The 19,379-nt window shown below is 30.2% G+C and overlaps 2 protein-coding genes across 3 annotated transcripts in view; one reads left to right on the top strand and one right to left on the bottom strand.

Annotated features, from left to right (window-relative positions):
- Positions 1-19,379, top strand: part of LOC134834906 (uncharacterized) — a 39,867-nt gene that overhangs the window by 626 nt on the left and 19,862 nt on the right. The gene's annotated exons all lie outside the window — the stretch shown is intronic.
- Positions 8,145-10,503, bottom strand: LOC134835581 (polyglutamylase complex subunit TTLL1-like). The gene is made up of 6 exons (XM_063850463.1): positions 10,457-10,503; positions 10,189-10,380; positions 9,835-10,025; positions 8,794-9,182; positions 8,383-8,723; positions 8,145-8,283 (listed from the first exon to the last, which is right to left on the bottom strand). Exons 1-6 carry the CDS (start codon positions 10,465-10,467, stop codon positions 8,145-8,147), a joined length of 1,263 nt encoding a protein of 420 aa, XP_063706533.1. The 5' UTR covers positions 10,468-10,503.

Raw genomic sequence — 19,379 nt, 5'->3', positions numbered from 1 at the left:
ATTGTTAGGTAATGAATCTGAATTTCTCGGAGTGAGGTCAAAGTTCTCGTTCTTTTCAAACCAAATTAGGAATGAGCGCTCATTCAGAGACTTCAATAGATTGATAATAATAAAAATTAAGAACACAATGTCGTTGTTGAATCAAATAGCAACACGAGACGACACCTCGCAAGAGAATGATATCACACTGTGTTTATTGCAATAAATTCGCATCTTATAAATCCAACGCGCCTTCATTCAAGAACGGCTTGCTTTAAGAAAGAATCTATGTATGTATACAATACAATTAATTTACATAATTAATAATAAATGCATATTTTTTTTTATCAAGAACAGCAGATAGATTGTTGTTTTTAGCACAATGATGCTTTTAGAGTTGTTAATTTAAGAGGTTTGGCGTGAGACTTGACGGTTTGGGAATTTTACTTGAGCGTATTTTAACGATAAAATTTTGATTAAAAGGTACCAAATAATTGAGACTTTACATTTTAAGTTTAACTTTTCCCATATTTCTTAAATAATCCAAAAATTAAGAAGTAGCTTGATGAACTCAAAAGTGAACTTTAAAGATAATTTTTAGAATTTGGTGGAAAATATTAATTATAATCACTTAAAAGAAAAGATAGTAAAACTTAAAGAACTTTAAAGCCTTCTATTTGAGAAGATTTGTTAGTTTATCTAAGAAAATTTTTGGTTGAATCTCGACTTCTTAGAAGCCAACATCATCAGAGAGGGTGAGGGGCAACTAACTAACCTCTGGGATCTGAAAGATCTTGCGAATCGACGAACCAGATAGCGACAATTCGTGAACCGCCTTGCTCAACATGAGGCTTTAACTTTTTAAATATGTCAAATTTCTACTGATGGTTGAAAGTTTCAATAGTTCGAGCTATGATGATAAAAAGTTGTATAAAAGTTCTTGTTTAGAATTTGAGCCTTTTGTTCAAGTTGTTAGTAGGTTCATATAATTATTTGTATCTGACGGAGATCACTTTCTTCAGTTTTTCACTAAAGGTATTTCGTCGGAGGCAACGCAAAGCTCATTAAATAGACGCGTACATCTGTGGATTGTGCTGTTTTGCGAGTAAGTTGTGTGCTGCGTTTTCGATTGGAAGGCTCTAGTGTGGCACAGCTGATATTCGCTTGACGAAGGAATGAATTGCCTTTTTAATGCTGGGGAATCAATCTTGTCGTTCATCACGTCATGCACAAACGTGCAGCAAACAATTTCTTGTCTGTCGCGGATGGTGATCATTTTCAACAAGTTTAGTCGATGTTGGTAGCGTGGCAGTGCAAATCCTTGCCAACCCAGATTTCTCAAGCAAAATAACAAGAATTGTTTCTGAACGGACTCGACACGGGCTACGTCGGTTTTGTAAGCAGGCATCCATACTATACAACCATAGTCCAAGATTGAACGAACAAGAGACATATAAAGACATTTTATCACAAATACGTCTTTGAATTCCTTTCCAAATCTTTTTAGTTTTGTTATTTTCATGACTTTTTCCTTTCCAAATTGACTAATATACTTTGGCTAGTCAGGTTAAAGACTCCTTCCAAAAGGAGCTTGATCTTTGTTGACAACATCTTCCGTTTTTTGTCTTTAAATAATCCGACTGGTTCAGCTTTAATTGCATCCATTAGTTTTTGTGTCGACATTTCGTTAATTCATGCAAAGATCCAAAGGTTACAAAAAACTAAATTAAATTCATACCACAAAGACAGACGCTCCAAATGACGTCAATTTTTTCTCGCCAAACGCAAATCTTGATACATTGCAGCTCGATGTTACTTTTATAAAATGTATCATTAGCAGTCGTTGTCTGCTAGAAGATGCTTGTTTCTTCTCGCATATACTTACTCGCGTAATTTCATAATAAAAATAATAATAACTCGTAATAAGTCGTATAATAAAATAAATATATTACAGACTTAATTGATGTTATCATGCAATATACGGCGGTCCAATTTGGAATTATTTATCTGACACTGCCACGTTACAACCGTGTAGAAAATAAAGTTTTTAAAGTTACTTACATGAAAAACGGAAGACATCCCCAGGGAAATATTTATTATTATTATTTTATTAGATCGCTATTTAATGATCCACGCAGCAGCGTCTCTTGCATAAGAAATGATAAATTTGAAAAATTATTTTGCTGTTGAGCCTTATCGTCGATAAAATTAATCCTTTCCTTGTAAGTATTATTAATGAATAGGCTCGAGACTCGAGAGCTAATCAATCCGTCAAATATTTTAGCTTGGAGCATGTTCTCCTGCAACAAGTAAGTCCATATAGCGAGTATATGAGCAACAACCTGTAATTTTCATGCATATTGCAATTGCATCGAATTCATAACAAACGTGATGATTTCATAATATTTTGCTGGCTTAGCGATTGACTAGTGAGTAAGGCGGTCGTCTTGATGCACTTTATTCAATTATGGTTCATTTAATTTTGAAAAATCCAAAAATGTAATAAAATATATTAAAATAAGTAGATTTTTGAAATTTCAATCGAAAAAGAAGAAACTTTTGTTCTGACCAAATATCTTAGTTTCTAAGTTTTAAAATTTTGGAATTTTTTCTGAATCATTCCAAAATTTTTAAAACTTAGATGAAAAAAAAAAATTGCCAGAACAAAAATTTCTTCTTTTTCGATTGAAATTTCAAAAATCAACTTATTTTAAAAATTTTAATATTCTAAAAAATTTTCGAATTTTTCAATATGAAATGAACCATAAAAAGTACAGAAAAACTTTAATGATTATATTACCGCGATACAAAATGCCTACAAAAAATTGCATTATTTAACGCATTTATTCGATTAAAATTCAGGAATAATTATGTATATTTTACTTACTTGATGATGATTATACTTTGTTTACGCTGCTAACATTACATGTGATGAAGGGAAATTTTTTTCTCATAATCTCCAAGTCATAAAAGAGTTTATTTAAATTTATAGACTGTATCGAGTTTCCTCGTTGATTTATGATTCCAACATTGTCTTGATGCACTCTAATTTCCGTGATCACTTTACAACTGCAGCAATAATTATTTATTTTAATTCAATTACTTGTCGAGAGCTTTCCGTTAAATATTATTGCGCTAAACAGAGAGAGACACAAATAATGAAGTGATTATATGCAAACAAAAATGGTATTTTAATGTATTTATTTATGATTATTGCCATTCGGACTCATATTCAGCCACGTTAATAATAAAGTGTTTGACAGCTGAATGGGAATTTCAAAGATGTGATTTTGAACAATGTTAACGCAATTTTAATGTTAATGTTTTGTGAAAAGCGAAAATATGTTCCCAACTTAGTTTTCTGAGAAATTTTTTAATTATTATCAGTTTGAAGGTTAGTTTCTATTCATTCTTTTCCGAGACAAGAGATGAAACCCAAAGGTTATCTATTTCAAAAAGAAGCTTATGAAAAATACATTAGTTTTAAAATGAACGAATTTTAAAGTAAAACATGTTAAGTACCTTTAATGTGTGAATTTCACAAAGAAAAAATGTCTAATCTTCTATTATTTTCGAGAAACCTTTAGCAAATTACATCCGTATTCGAATTTGTCACCTTTTCTTATCATCTGATCCCATCTTTCTTCGGTTTTGGTACAAATTTTGTAACAAAAAATGCATTTTTGCAATAATTTGTTCAACTAAATTCCTTTAAAATGAGAAATTTATGTTTAAATAATGATAAATATCCGTCACAGATTCACTTAAAAAGCACAGTGCCTGCCTTTTTGTTTGTTTGTCGTCGCTTAAGTCATGAAAAAGGGCACTGTGGCGAATTATAAAGTATTATGACGCTTTTGTATGCTGATGTTGTTTAATATTTTTACACCTTTATTCATCTTTTTTTTTCATATTTTTTTGAAACATGACTTATTATAGCGTTTACTTTTGTGCAATATTACATGTTTTTTTTGTGGAAGAAACGAGAAACACATCATCAAGGAAAGGAGAGAAGACAATAACAGTGCAGGTGCAAAATTTAGTCTGTCTGAAAATTGTGTAGGAAGAAGAAGATGAAGTAAGAAAAGAACAATGTCGTGAACCAAACCAAACAAAAGAGTTGCGATGGACAAGAAAAAAAAGATGATGCAAAGACATTAAATAACCCAAAAAAAAAAACAAAAATTGTTGAGACATAAAAATGGCAGAGAACAGAAAGAAAAGAGAAAATTGTTTACCACAAAAATGTCTTTCGCGAAAACAGAACAAAGAATTCAGAGAAGGACCTCAAGGCATTTCTTACAAAAAAAAATTGTTGAATTCACAACGTTTCATGTTTCTAATGAGTCAAAAGAAGAAAAAATGCACTTCAATTTTGTAATTAATCTCCGTCAAGATCAAGGAATTTTACGTCAATTATAAAAACGAGCCAAGAGTGGAGCCAACAACCAGATCGCCACACTTTCAGGGTAATAAACGTTAATCAGCGATCGTGTAATATTACCGCTTCTGTTCACTAAATGAACGTTCCTTACATTGATTGCTCGTTAAAAGTATCGGAGAAATAGAGATATATGTTAGAATTATTGCCTCAAGATCTAAAATTTTATATTCAACAAGCACATTTGTTATATTATGAATTTATTTTAACTCACACAAAGAAAAAATATGGACGTAAATAGTTCAAGTGCACAGTAATAACAAGTACAGGTCTTACTTTTAATAATTGTTCGTTTGTTATTAAGAAGTTTAAAGTGCAGTTTTACGATGAAATGAGGCAGAATTTGAAAAAACTTAAAGAAAAAGTTATTTATGACGAAAAAAAAGTTAAATTTTATGGATTTTCGACTTTTGAAATTAAAGAAATCTCTTTTAAGAGATAATTTCAGTCATAAAACCTAAATTGTTAGAGAATTTGAGACTTGAAAATTGTAAAAATTTAGTCTCAGGAATTACAATGAAAGAAAAAATGAAAAATAGCTTGGATAAAAGACTAACTAACTAATGAAAGTAACTCAAGATTCAAATCTGAAAGTAAATAAATTACTGACTGCTGAATAAACGTCCTGAAATCCTGTATTCTGCTAATTCAAACCTCAATATGGATCATTTTCTCACAAAATAACTCTAAATTCTTAAAGTCCAATGCCTATAATTATTGACTTCGCCGATCGTCGCGTCAATACAATGTCATTTTATGAGAATATACAAACCTTGTGGAAATTTGCAAGTCAAAAGAGAGGCGCCGATGATGCCTTTTGTAATAACTGCCTATGACAAAACACAAAGAAAACTAAGCTCCATATTGAATTCTAAACTACTTTGAATTACTAAGCAACTGTCAATCATAAAATGATACTTTGACGAAGTGACATTTTCACTACTTCCTCAATCTCCAATGAACAAAACCCCGATTAAGTGAAACGAAATTCGTGTAAATATGTTCAGAATTAACTTGAATCAACGTGTGAGGTTTACATGTCATAAGATAAGATAAGTTTGCTACTTTATTAACATGCCGCTACATGAGAATTTTATTTTATTTAAAAAAAAAACTCTAAAGGGACACATCAAAATAATGAGTCAAGTCCTTCATGCAACTATAAAAATTTAATTATCTCGCGACGTGCCTGGGAAGTGGAAACAAATAATCACGTTCGATCAATAAATGCCAATAATTACCTATTTAATCATCTATAAACAAGCACTTTTCGCATCGACTCTCGGGCAAGTGTGTGGTTCATTGAAACCGGTTTCAAAAGTTATTCTAAATAGCAAACACAAAACACCTGAAAAACACCGCGCGCACAATCGATCGATCGATCTCCGAAAAGGTTAGGAGGAACAAATTTCAAAGTTATCTCATCGAACATTCACGCCTCCATGACATTTTTTTACACACATACAGAAATTTGTTAAAATAACAAAAATATGTGCATTCCAGGTCAAGCCCTTTACATCTAACAGCAGCAGCATCAACAATGTTTCGTATAACTGTTTCATTGAATATTCATTGAAAAAAATTATAGTGTTACAAACAAGAGTTTTATTAGTTTTGTTGATTTTATTAAGAGTTTTATTTTTTCACCACAGCACGCATAAAATGTCTTTCTCTCTAACGAATGACAGTGTAAATCAGTGAGTGTCACTTTTTAATTTAATTCTACAACGTATGGAAAAAACGGAGCATCGCATAAGAGACCTTCTATCGGTCAACAATTATGATTCAATGTCAAACCAATTGAGAATTTCTCGTTAGTTTAAATTACTTTCAAACGATTTATGATTAAGTATCGGTTGGCATATTGTATTGTGAAGAGTTTATGTTTCGCAACTATAAATTTTACAAAGAGAGGTAGTGCGAAATGTTAGTAAGAGCTTAAGTAAAAGTTACTTCAATTTGACTTAATTTGAATAATTTTCAAAAGTGAATTTTCTTTACAAAATATTTATCGAAATCCTTAAAAAAGTCAAAATCTTAAAGGCTTATTATTATTTTTAAACTTAATTTTTTGTTTAGCGCTTAAGTTACTTTTAGTTTCGAGCTTTCAATTTTATGAACGTCTCTTATTTGGGAATGATTCTTCTTACTACACTAATTTATATTCTTCATATGTGCGATATAACGCTTTTTTAAAATATATATTTCTAACAGTTCGTGTTCTGTTTCCAAATAAAACTAGAAAGAGTTCTTCGTTGATTTTACCTGCTCATTTAAAGAAAAGCAGCATATTGGTTGTAACCCACGACTCCTTAACAACCTGTGAAAATTTTGTTTTTTATTTCATAATTTAGTATTTACGACCTTTTAGGTTTTTCAGCATCAATGAGCCTTAAATTCAATTTAAATTTTGATCTAATCTATCCAGAAAACTTGGTCAAATATGGCAATTTTGCATAAAGCATGACATATACAAACACAAATTCTATCCTCATAATGTGAGAGGTAGCGGACGCCAAATTTTTCGCCATTTGTGACTTTAACATTTAAAATAATTTCTTAAATTACGACGTGAAACAAGTTTTTCTCTTTGGGAATCACTTTGGTAGCCGTCGTTTTCTTATTCAAGCAGTCGTGTTGAACCATGCGAACCGTTTTTCTCTTCGAAGAGGCATTCTAGTCGGCAAAGTCCTTTTCGCTGAGTTGTTTAAATTCAGAAGATTTAGCAAGTCTTTTAGCTTTCGCATCTTCTTTAACATTCTTTTTTGCTTATCATCATTCAGAAAAAAAAATAAATTTCATACTTACTCTAACTTTTCCAACAACGCGAAACTTCTATTCCTCACAATATCCAAGAAACAAGCAACTAGATTAGAATCGACAAAAAAAAACTATTTAATATGATTACAAATTTAATTGATGTACAACGAACATATCTTTTTTGTTTATCATGCGTACATTGTGTTACTCGAAAAGTAATTACCTGATGTTACTCACTTACTTACTTGACTTATCATCTACTACTACCGCAATGTACAAATTTGTATTTTTTTTACCGGTTTCTTTATAAGTTCGTCAAATGATACGTTTGTTGCTTGAATGCATCGTCGTCGTCGTCGTCGCTGTGACACGAGGCGCCTAATATGAAACGTTATAATTATAAATGGTCGTCGCACTGCAACGTCTAACGCGCACTCGAATTTTGACGACTGGTGTGACGCACTTTTGTTGTGTTTCAAATTAGTTTATTAAAAAAAACTAATACCTGTAATTAGATCTCTCTCCTTGCGAAAACTTGTCATTTTCCAGTTGTTTAATTAAATTAGATGTTTGTTGATTAGAAAATTTGAAAAGGAACTGAAAATGTTGAGCTTTTTAATGAATTAAGCGCATTTTTATGAATTTTTTTAAAGTAATGGGTTAAAAAAATCTAAGTTTTGAAATATTTCGACAAGTATTAAAGGACAAAAGAACATTGAAACCTATAAAATGCATTTAAAATGCAAAAGCTCTAATCTAAAAAGTCATGTGAAGTTGATTTGGAGTGACATGTAATTTGTTTCGAGACAGTCGAACAAAAAAAGCTGATTAAATTTGTGTCTACTGCTAACTCTAACAAGTATATTTACATTTTTTTTTCATGTCTAGAAGTAATTCGATAATTAGATATGCGCGCGCGCTTTTAGTACAGTTCAAAGCCGATCGGTGGCTTGAACCGAAAACCTCACTTCCACCGATGATTGTTAGTCTTGTGCTTTCCATTGCTGCTCGGATTGTTATCATCTTGCGCCGCAAGGTCTTCGTCAATTAACAGGTCAAAGTTCCCCAAGGCTTCGGGATTGGGAATTTTGTTCCAACGAACACTGTTGAAAGAAATAATTGGAAATTGAATTCAATTACACGCTTTTATGGCAATGTCTTGTTAAAAAATGTAAACAAGAAAGAAGAAGAAAAAAATTTACTCTGGAATTCCATCGGGCGGCAATACAATCGACAAAATGTTGTCAATCAACTTGTATTTCAATATGCGATCATTAACTGTCGTGGAGGTCAACGAAGGTGATGCATTTACTTCAACCAACCACGGTTTCAGTGTGTTATCGACAATGATATCATAACCATAGCACTCGAAGCAGTGTCTATCACTCGCCATCACGGGTTGAACTGCTCTTAACGAATGCACAATTAACCACGTGATCGAGTTAAAGAGCTTATCGGTGACTTCCTTGCCGCGAGTTCCTTCCAAGTAAAGTCGCAAGTTCTGTACACTCCATTTTCCGCCGTGCATGTTGTTATATTCACCCTTGAAAGGCACAAAAAAAAGTGATAAGTTGACGTGACAAAGAGTGCCAAGTGACAAGCCAGATAATTACCCCGTGTTTTTGCACGCTAACATTCGTCAAGTGAACGTACATGTTGTCCAGCTCCGTGACACTTGTATCATATTTGACGGTGCAAAAGCGTGAGAAACCCAACTTGAAGAGGTACGCTTTGAGAGGTCTGAACGATGTAACGAGCACATATAAGCGCAAATCGAATTTCTTTCCGCCAATCAGTAATGGGTTGTCGATGTAACGGGATATGACGTAGCTTTCCTTTCCGATTTGCGGATGAAAGGAAGTTTTGGCTTCGCGAGACCATTTTTTAAGTTTTGACAACTTGTTGATGAGGAAAATTCCGGCGCCTTGACTTTTTCCGCAGGGTTTCATGATCCATGTGCTTTGCGGATTTTTGCGATATTCTTCGACAAACATGTTGTAATCTGGAATTTGATCGGCAAGTTATTAACGGAAACTGTTAACAGGAAATTTTCTATTGAAAATTGTTTGAGAAATGAACTTGAGCGCTTTTTGAATTGAACAGAAACATTTTTTTATGTTATGAGGAGTACAAAAATGTGAAAATTTGTATTCAAAAATATTTAAGACTTGGATTTTTGTCGTTAAGTCGCCTCTGAGTAAAATTTTTTTTATGAGGAGTACAAAAAAGTGAAATTTTTATTCAATTTTTTTTTAATAATTTGATTAAAACTTGAATTAAAGCTCTAACGGTCACTTTTTTGAATTGACATTTCAAATTTTTGACAAAATAGTCCTTAATATTGTTGAATTTTCAGCCAAATAAATTTTTAAGATTTTCAAAAGCCTTCAAAATTTATTTGATAGGCAAATTCTACAATATTAAGGAAATTTTTTGTCAAAAATTTGTAAATGTCAATTCAAAAATTAATCGTTGAAACTCTTATTCAAGTTCAAATCGAATTCTTAGAAGTTTTATATAAAAAATTTCACATTTTTGTACTCCTCATAACATAAATGACAGACGAACGGGCGACTAAACGACAAAAAAAAACAATTTTTTTCAAGAAAAAATTATGAAATGCGATAAAAATACAAAGTAAGTAACAAACTCACCAGCAGGCAAAACAAACGTTACTGGAATGAAATCAAGATGCAAATATTTATTCCCACCCGGGGCATTTGCATCGCTTTTCTCTGCCAACGGACTGCCATCACGTTCCAGATCTTTCCGATATCGCTTGATATTTTTCACAAGCAGATCTTTCCTCGATAACTCGTAATGATTCGGAAAGTGATTAATGATCCTTCGAAACGTAATAAAATAGAAAACAGAAATGTAAAGCAAACAAAAGACACAAAAGAAATCCATATTGACAAAAGACGAAGCAATTATCTCACGACAAATGCATCGAAATCAACACTACTACTTTTATTTAAAATTCTTCTCACAAAAACAAAAATGCTTACTGATTATCGTGCATCCGATATCCACTGTCCACACTGAAGATATTTCGACACGTTTGTGTTCCGGCCCAATAAAAATTCCAATCGTCATCGGCAGAGACCTGAACCCATCCACGTTTCTCAAAGTTGTTAATCAACACCGACTTATCCAGGTCACTACAGAAGCAGATTTTCATGTTGCCACCTTGGGGTATTCTAAACAAAAAAAATGTTTAAATTGACCCTCGTTTGATTCAATTAAATCAATTAAACTTTACGGAAATTCACTGACCTCCCGTACATTGTTGCGAGATTCGCATTTGTTGTTATGCGTTTTTGCTCTGCCATACTCGAAATTTAATTTAAAATGTTTTTTTTTCGTCACAACAAAAATATTACGAAAACTTTTAAATTAAGAACCCTTTAGTATTTGGTCGATAAATCAACAAAAAGCGGCGTTGCCATGAGAGACCAAAAAAAGAATTTCCACCTGTTGCTGCTGATAAGGCAAACAAGAAAGAAGCAACAGGTGACTTAAGGTTGTTAACATGTAAAGTTTTTGACAAATTTTTTTTTTCTCCGTAAAAGAAGATTTCGCTGTCGATCAACATCTTCATGGCTGTCTGTGATGGCTGTCTCGTGAAAGACTTGCGATGACATTTTTGTGGTTTTTTTATGAACGAAATCAATGTCAAACGGATGTGGTTTTCTTTTGATTTACTGTTTGAGTCTTTTTTTTATTTTCGTATGGATTCAAAAAGGGTTATTTTAACATCTTTAGGACTACTTTTTTCTCCTTAAAGATGTTAATTTAACCCCTTTTTGGATTTTTTTTATGAAGATCAATATTTGTCTTCAAAAGAGGTTAATTTTAGCTCACGAAGGTAATCCCAGTGCGTATTTTATTTATTGTATGAATTCAAAATGGATTAATTTTACATCTTTAGGATTAATTTTTGCCTTAAAAGGTGTTAAAATAACTCCTTTTCAGCTTTCTTTAATAAGGATAATTTTTTTTTCTTCAAGTAGGTTTAGGTAAATTTTAAGATAGCTACTTTAATAATCCCAGTGCGAAAAATAATTTAAAAAAAAAATTAATATAACACATTTTGGGTTTTATTTTACCTCTCAAAGGTATTAAATTAACCCCTTTTTTCATAAATTTTCAAACATTTTTTAAAAAATATTAGCGACTTTTATTCCAAAGATGTTTTTAATTGCTTTAGGTCTTAATTTAATACCTTTAAGAGGTTAAAATAACCCTTTTGAGGATTATTTTACACCTTAAGGAGTTAAATTACTCCTTCTGAGACTAATTCGAGCCATAATTCTTAAGGATTTCATAATTTTTTTAAGTTTTTATGCTTGGTTTGAATTAATTGGAATAAATTTGAACTAAACTTACCTTTTTTCACTCCACAGAGTTCCAAAGACTAACTTTTGTCTCTTACAAACTTCATTAGACTCGAGACCCTGAAATAAAGAAGAAATCCAATCAGCCGATAAATGCATCGGATCACTTGATAAATGACGAGGAAAATTAAAAAGAAAAAAAAATCGAAACAAAAGCACGCGAGAGATATTCGGTGAAGATGAAAACGTTAATCAATGCAGAGAGAAACCTGATGATAAAATTACGTGATTTATTTCTCTTCATTTCATTACAAATAATATTTAATTTCTTCCTCCTCCTCTGATTTCGAGAATGAATTGAATGCATTTATTATTAATAAATAATAACAATCAAGATAATCGAGTTTGAAAGTAAATTTCTTTCTTTCTAAATAAATGCACTCAAGTCCGATAATGCGCTATAACTTTTTATGTGTCAGTAATTTTATTGCCTGGATGTGCAATAATGTATGATTTAATCGTATTTTTTTCTTTTAATAATTTTTTTTTTATGAAAAAAAGAAAAGAAAAATGATCAAATTACCTTCCTTTTTGCTCGTGGCATGGAGGGAATATTTTCTCCTGTCATCGTCTCGAGTCAGTTTTCGGTTGGATGATGTGATTATTATCAATATTGTCACCTCTGGGAAAGAAGAGATGAAATAAATCAGTTAATTTGCATATTCCAGAAGCGATTTTCGAGAATAAATTGGCGCTGAAGTTTGACAAATGGATCACGAAAAGTGCATTGAAGAGAAAATGGATTTTTTTAATTAAAATTTTGGGGATAAGGGCATTTTTATTAAAATTTAAAAGGCATAAAAAATTAAATTAATTTTTTAAAAATTTGATTTAAATATTTAAAACTAAAAAAAAAATAATTTTAAGATTTTTTTTTTAATATTTGATTTTTTTTGTAATTATTAATTTTTTAAATGTTTAAAATTATTTTTTTTTTTATTTTTCAAGATTATTTTTAATTTTTTTTTTTAAATCTACTCAGAAGAGTAAAAAATTTCAATTTTATTAATTTTTAATTATTTTTAACTTTAATTTTTAACAAGAAAAAAAATTTTTTTTTTTTTTTAAATTTCAAGGTTCATGCTTCTGTTTCGTTATCAAAACTACCTTTTTCTCGTTATCTCATATCAAAATCAAATGTTAATTAATTTTCGATGATCTTCAAGTCTTAATCAAAAAGAAATCTCTCGCAATATCTTTCTACCTGATCGCGATCATTTTTTTAAAATCATAAACAGTTGATTCAACATCAATAAAAACCTACTACAGCCCTTTTTATCTTTCACAAAGCAGTCAATAAAGCAATAAACTCTAATTTTTTATGAACGCCACACCGAAAAAAAAAACTGCATGAACTTTCCTAATTCCGTGTTGATTTACATCCAAACTCATAAATTACCAAAAAATTGATATGTTTATGTTTCTCATGCCTCAAAATTGCTCTATAAATGGAAAAATTTGAACGACATTACATAATGGAGCGCATAAAAATTCCAACATGTCACCACCAACAGAGTGCGTTGATAAGACAGGCGCAACGTAATTTCTTAATCTTTTTGACTTATTACCATTTTATTTATTAGGAGAGATACCGAAATGCATCTATAATTACGCTTAACAAGGGCCCGGCTCGATCCAATAATTCACTCGCGTAATTTATTGCTCACACAAACGCCCCTTTTTGACTCAAATTAAAGAGTCGCTTAATGATGTTCTCATTTATTTCTCAACATGAATGCTTAATAAGAGTTTAATTTTAACTTTACGTTACGAGATAAGATGATCTAGCAAGAGTGTAAAAGTAAAGTGTCGAAGAAAATGAGCGAGAGAAAGTTTAAAGGGCCCATAATTCATGAAATTTTTGGCATTGGCTGTGACGCATTTATCATGCGATCACTAAGCGACAAAGGTGACAAAGACTGGTTTTTTTTCTTCGTCGTCTTTAGGTAAAGGGCATGTCACATTCTTGCATTGCGTTCTCTCTCTTTCTGGATCCATAGCTGGAAACAGGGTCGAAAAAACTTTAAGTCAAAAGAAAAATTAATGCTTTTACTTGAAACCAGACTTAAGTCAAAAAATTTTTTTTTAACTCAATAAATCTTTGACTTAAGCCTAGGCTTAACTTAAGTTCAAGAAAAAGTTGAAGTAAGTCAAAAATCTTTTTTTTTTATTTTCTACCAAATTTCGAGTAAGATTTAAAATTTTTTAATTTTTAAAGATTTAAAAAAAATCGTAAATTAAGTCAAATAATTTAGACTTTTGACTTAATAAGTTTTCCAGCTCTGTTTAACATTAGGTCAAAGTTTAATTGACTTTTAAGTTCTTAAGTCAAAATTAAGTCACTTAAGTCGAAATTAAAACTTAATTTTTCTAAAAATTCAAATTTTTAAAAAATTTATATTGATTTTGCCCTACAAAAGTTGAAACTAAGCACTTGTGGCAAAAAGTATGCGTTTCCGAGCATATGTTTCATGGAGAAAAGTGATTCTTATGACTCCAAGAATGTTTAGCCCGAAAAAAAAAATTCAATAAATTTTCAATCATGAAAACTTCAAAATAATTTTTTTTAATATTTTTTTTTTTTCATAACAAAACCGCCAAAAATTAGTTTCGAAGAAAAAAATTAAAATTAATTTGCGTTTTATATGAAAACTTTTTGAATTTTTGGAAAAATTAAGTTTTAAATTTTGACTTTTAAGAAAAAGAAAATTAACTTTTACTTTTGACCCTTAAACCAAAACTTAACTTAATTTTGCTTTAAAGTATTTTCGACCCTGGTTGCATTGTCGCGAGGAATTATCACACGATATGTCACTGTGTCACAACTAATTATGTATTCATTAAATTCTGAAAGAGTGTTTGGAGGCATGTAAGAATAACAAATAGCAACGAATTTAAATAAATAAGAAAAAGTTGATATTTTTTGTGCATTTGTGCATAATAATGTGCGATGAGTGTGCATTTTGATGACATCTTAATACCTCGAACCTGACTTGGACACGAAAAATGCGACTAAAATTTACATAAAAACTAAACCAATCGAGGATAATTACTCAACAAAAACAAAAAAAAACTTTCATCTTCTTCTCTTCTCTGCATTTTCTTTGTTTTCTCGTCTTTTCATCAGCACTTCACACTTTGAGTCTCATTTTTATATATTTACTTTACACAAAAGCAGACAAACACAAGTTTTTTTTAGACGATATTTACCGTTAAGATATTATTTATGCTCATAGGTAAATAAATATTGTGTTGCATATTGTGCAGCAGCAGCTCGTTGTTCAAGTCAAGTCTTGGACGATAGAATAGAATAGAATCGATGACCATATTTATTTATTTTACGAGAAAATAACAACGCGCGTTGTTTACACAAAAGGCAATCAATATGTTTTCTTCGCTTTTCTCGACAAAGACAACATTGCACAATAAATCTTTGAAAAAAAAAAGAAATAACAAGAATTCGATGAGGAACTTGTGCACACATTGTAGGGTAACACACATCAACTTTTATGGCAATTATAACGTTAATTTTTTTTTGTCGATGCGCCGCGATTAAGTCTGGAAGACACGGAATATTCGAAAGAATGAATTTAATGAAAAAATGCAGCAGAAGCAGCAAGATATTTAAATTAAAAGAGACTGGAACAAAGGAGAGCATTGTTCATTTTCAAGAAATGCATTCATAACGGACTTATGTGAGAAAATAAGCGACGCAAGGGCTTTACTGTCTGTTTAAAAAAAAACTAGGAAATTTCGTTCTAAGTAAGTTCTAAGGCATAAGTAGCCATTTTACTAAAATTAATTTTAATGGTTCTACGATTTCAGGTTTTTGTTATGTAGCAGAATGGTCTCTTGAATGTCACTACCCAGCTAGCTTCTAAAGGCTAATTGGTTTGATATTCTTGAACGAATTTCGGGGCCCAAGGCTGCAGCCTTGTTAGCCTACAGGATAATCCGCCACTGGTCTCTACAGCTTCTCACTCTCTTTGGTTTGATATCTTGAACAAAACGAACGTGTTATCATTTCGCTTCGTATAAATTATATAAGATATTTAAGTTTTCAAATCTTATTTTTCCTTCAATTATCAATTATTAGGTAAAAAGCTCATCGATATTTTGTTTACCACAAAGATCCAAAGCTTAATCAGAGACTTAATACCAACATATCTTTTTTAGCAAATCTTTCTTCTTCTTTAGAAAATTTCAGATAAATAAAAGTTCCATTTCGTAAAGGCAGTGTTTTCGTATTTCGTCTCATACCCTTGTATGTTGTTCAGTAATATGGGTTAAAAAATGTTCTTATTACATTGTCCAGATCGAGGGTGATCTAGATCATAGATAAGTTTATATGCAACGACAAGTGCTTTATGGTAGTTTCATTCTTCCATCCACGAGCTACCTCAATTTCAATACTGGCTATTACATTTAAGTTCTTGTCTAGTACATCTCCATAAACATTTGAACTGTTCTTATTGTCTTAGATAAAAATTATTATACTCAGCAAAAGTACTTAGAAATCTGTAAAGCCAAAAATAATCATTTTTAAAAAGGAAATCAATTAAAAACTTACCAATAAGATTTATTTTGTTGGTTTTCATTCGTTGAAAGTCTTACAAACATCTAAATTTGCTTTTAATTAACTTCTTAATCCTCAAAAAACTTTTCTCTCGGATTTTCTAACAACTTATGAAGAAAATTTGAAAAAAATACGCTTAAGTCAAGTTCCTTACATTGACTTTGAAATTTTAAAAGTAATTTTTTAATATTTATCTTTCAAATTAGATACGAACCGCATCTTGCGTTGTTTGCTCATCTAATAACCTCGCACTAAGTCTTAATAAAATCCAAAGCAGAACCTTTTCCAGTCACCTTATTTGATCACCGCAACAGAGTAGCAGCAGCTGGAGTTATGATCTGCAAACATTGAAAGTTCTTAAAAGTTCAACAAGATTCCGTTTCGTTTCTTAATCCCACACACAAACAATGATGCAATCACTAATATTTGCTTCCGAACCATTCAATTCATCATTTCACTTCTTCTTTTTTCTTCTTCTTCTGCTTTGCTGATGATCATCATCATCATCATCCGCGATCGCTTTAAGTATATAGCGCACAAAATAACACGTTTTGTTAGCTGAAAAAAAAAGTTTATAATAATTTGAGAAAAAAAAACAAGAACAATCATCTCCACTTACTTCGTTCGTTCGTCGGTCGGGATTTAGAAAGAAGAAGAATGAGATCATGCAACATTTCTGCATCATGCATAATATTTATATTGTTTTATTATGAAATATTACGCGAAAGAACGAACGAACGACGAGATGTGAGTGATCAGCAAACATTACAATCGATTTACAGTTTACAAAACTTCACAACCGGGTAAATGACCCCATGTGAAAGAAGAACGTTCAATCCCTTAGTTACTTACTTACTTAGTTTAAGAAGCGTGTTACTTTGTAACGAAAAAAGCGTAGTAGAAGCTGTTCTAACTACTTTTCAGATGATTTGCGTGCGTTCGAGTTGAAGTTTCCGCATTCAAGATAACGTGCTTGTAGGCAGAAGTAATCCGGGATCCAGACAGGCTGTCGCTTGGATTTTTTTAATTAAAAACTGCATAAAGTGTCAAGTGATGATATTGCACCGTTTTTCATCAATCTTACTGTAAAAATTTCTTTTCTCTTTTAAAATTGGAGCAAAATTGATTTTTGAAGTTTTTCAAAAAAAAAAATATAAAAATCTTTTAGAATTGGAAAAAAATACTAAAATTTAAAAGCTTATTTTTTTGAAAAAAATAAAAATTAAATAAAATAATTTAAAAAAAAAAATAAAATTAAATTTAAAAATTAAAAAAATTTTATTTAAAATTAAAAAAAAAAAAAAAAATAAAATAAAATTAAAAAAATTAATTTAAAATTTAAAATTAAAATTATTAAAAAATAAAATTTAAATAAAAATAAAATAAAAATAAATAAATTTAAATAAATAAAAATTTTAATTAAATTAATTAATTTATTTAATATTTTAAGAAAATAAAATTAAATTTAAAATTAAATAAAAATCAATTAAAATTTTAATATAAAAATTAAAAAAAAATAAATTAAATAAAAATTAAATATTCGAAATAAATTAAATTTAATTAAAATGAAAATAAAAAAATTTTAATTATTTTTTAATTAATTAAAAATTCAAATGTAATATTTTAATAAATAAATATTTTAATAAAAAAATAAATTTTAAAAATCAATTAAAATTTTGATATAAATGAAAATGTATTTAAAAAAAATAATATAAATTAAATTAAATTAAAATAAAGAAAAAATTTAAATTAATCAAAATTTCAAATTTCCTTACGAGCACGAAAAGTACTCCTTTAATTTATTTTAAAATTTATTAAAAAAAATTAATATTAATTAAATAAAAATTTATTTAAATAAAAAATTTATTATAAATTAAAAAAATATTCTTATAAAAATTAATAAATATTAACTTACCAATTGAGCCCAATAAATTTCAAAATCCCGCTCCATGTTTTAAGTACACCTTGTAATTTCTTAAAGAATTCCTTTTAGAATATTAAATAACAGAAAAGTTGTCGAGATCGCAATCTTCTAACCTGTAAACCAGTGTAAAGAATTGGTTAAGAACAAAAAAAAAAGTAGTTGATGAGTCAGCTTTTGCAACAAAAAGCTATTAAAACGGACAAGTTCTTCACTTGTAAGAACAAAATTAATCAACTTTTCAAAGCCTTTAGCGAAAATGTAAAATTTTTTGCTTTTCAAAGTGTTAATAAACCAACTCTTTCGCTCATTTACAGCTACTGTGCTTGGCCTATGATTGATGCTTTACCGTTTTTCTTCGTGCAAGTTGCCTGCACCGACTCAATTTGCGCTCCATTTGTGTGCCAAGTTATTACATAATAATTTACTTACATCGCTGCAAACTCGTTTCTCCTCGAGTAATTAATTTATGCGTTTTTTGCATCGATCGGCATTTTCGTCATATGGAAGTGTAAAATAAGCCGGTTGGGATTACTTCGACTTGCTACAGGTGCCCAACGGTATGCATGTTCCTTGTCATCTTTTTATTATTGATGATCTTTCTCGGTACACGACAAAACGGGGAAGAAATCGTTTACCTTTTCATTCCGTTTTTTTTTTTTTTTTTTTCATTAAAAGTCGTAAATAATAAAACATTTATTGATGACTAAGAACTTGAGCATGTCATGTACCGGAGAGATTTACGGTATTATTTTAATGTAAATATAAACAAAGAAACAAGTTTGAAGCAATCACGGATGATCGCGCGATAAAACATTTTTTTTTCGATGGTTTAATGAAGATCGTTTGCATGCTAATGTCGCGCAGTGCGATGGACGACGACGAAGATGTGTGCGACAAGTTAATGTGCATTTAAATTGCCTGACAAATGATGTGACGGTGTCTGGTCTCTGCGCTTGGGCTTTTGATTGAATGTTTATGACATGCGACGATGATGCACCGTTTTAAGTGTCGGCTTGCTTAGTCAGGCGCTGTAACTTTCCTTGGGTGAGAAACTGTTATTTTATGCTTGATTTGAATTAATTGGAATAGATTTTAAAATTTATTTTGCCAGTTTAGGAATACCTAAAAAGGTTAAATTTGAAATTCCTGGAACGAAAAAAAAACTAAATTAAATTAAAAAAAAAAATTAAATAATAATAAAATTAATAAAATAATTAATTAAATTTAAAAATTAAATTTAAAGTTTTTAAATTTAATTAAATTTTTAAATTAATATTATTAAATTAATTTATTAAAAAAAAT

This window comes from Culicoides brevitarsis, chromosome 3, assembly GCF_036172545.1.
Source record: "Culicoides brevitarsis isolate CSIRO-B50_1 chromosome 3, AGI_CSIRO_Cbre_v1, whole genome shotgun sequence".
Classification (NCBI taxonomy): Eukaryota; Metazoa; Arthropoda; class Insecta; order Diptera; family Ceratopogonidae; genus Culicoides; species Culicoides brevitarsis.
The sequence above is the reverse complement of the archived record's forward strand: the minus strand, read 5'-3'. Positions and strand labels throughout refer to the sequence as shown.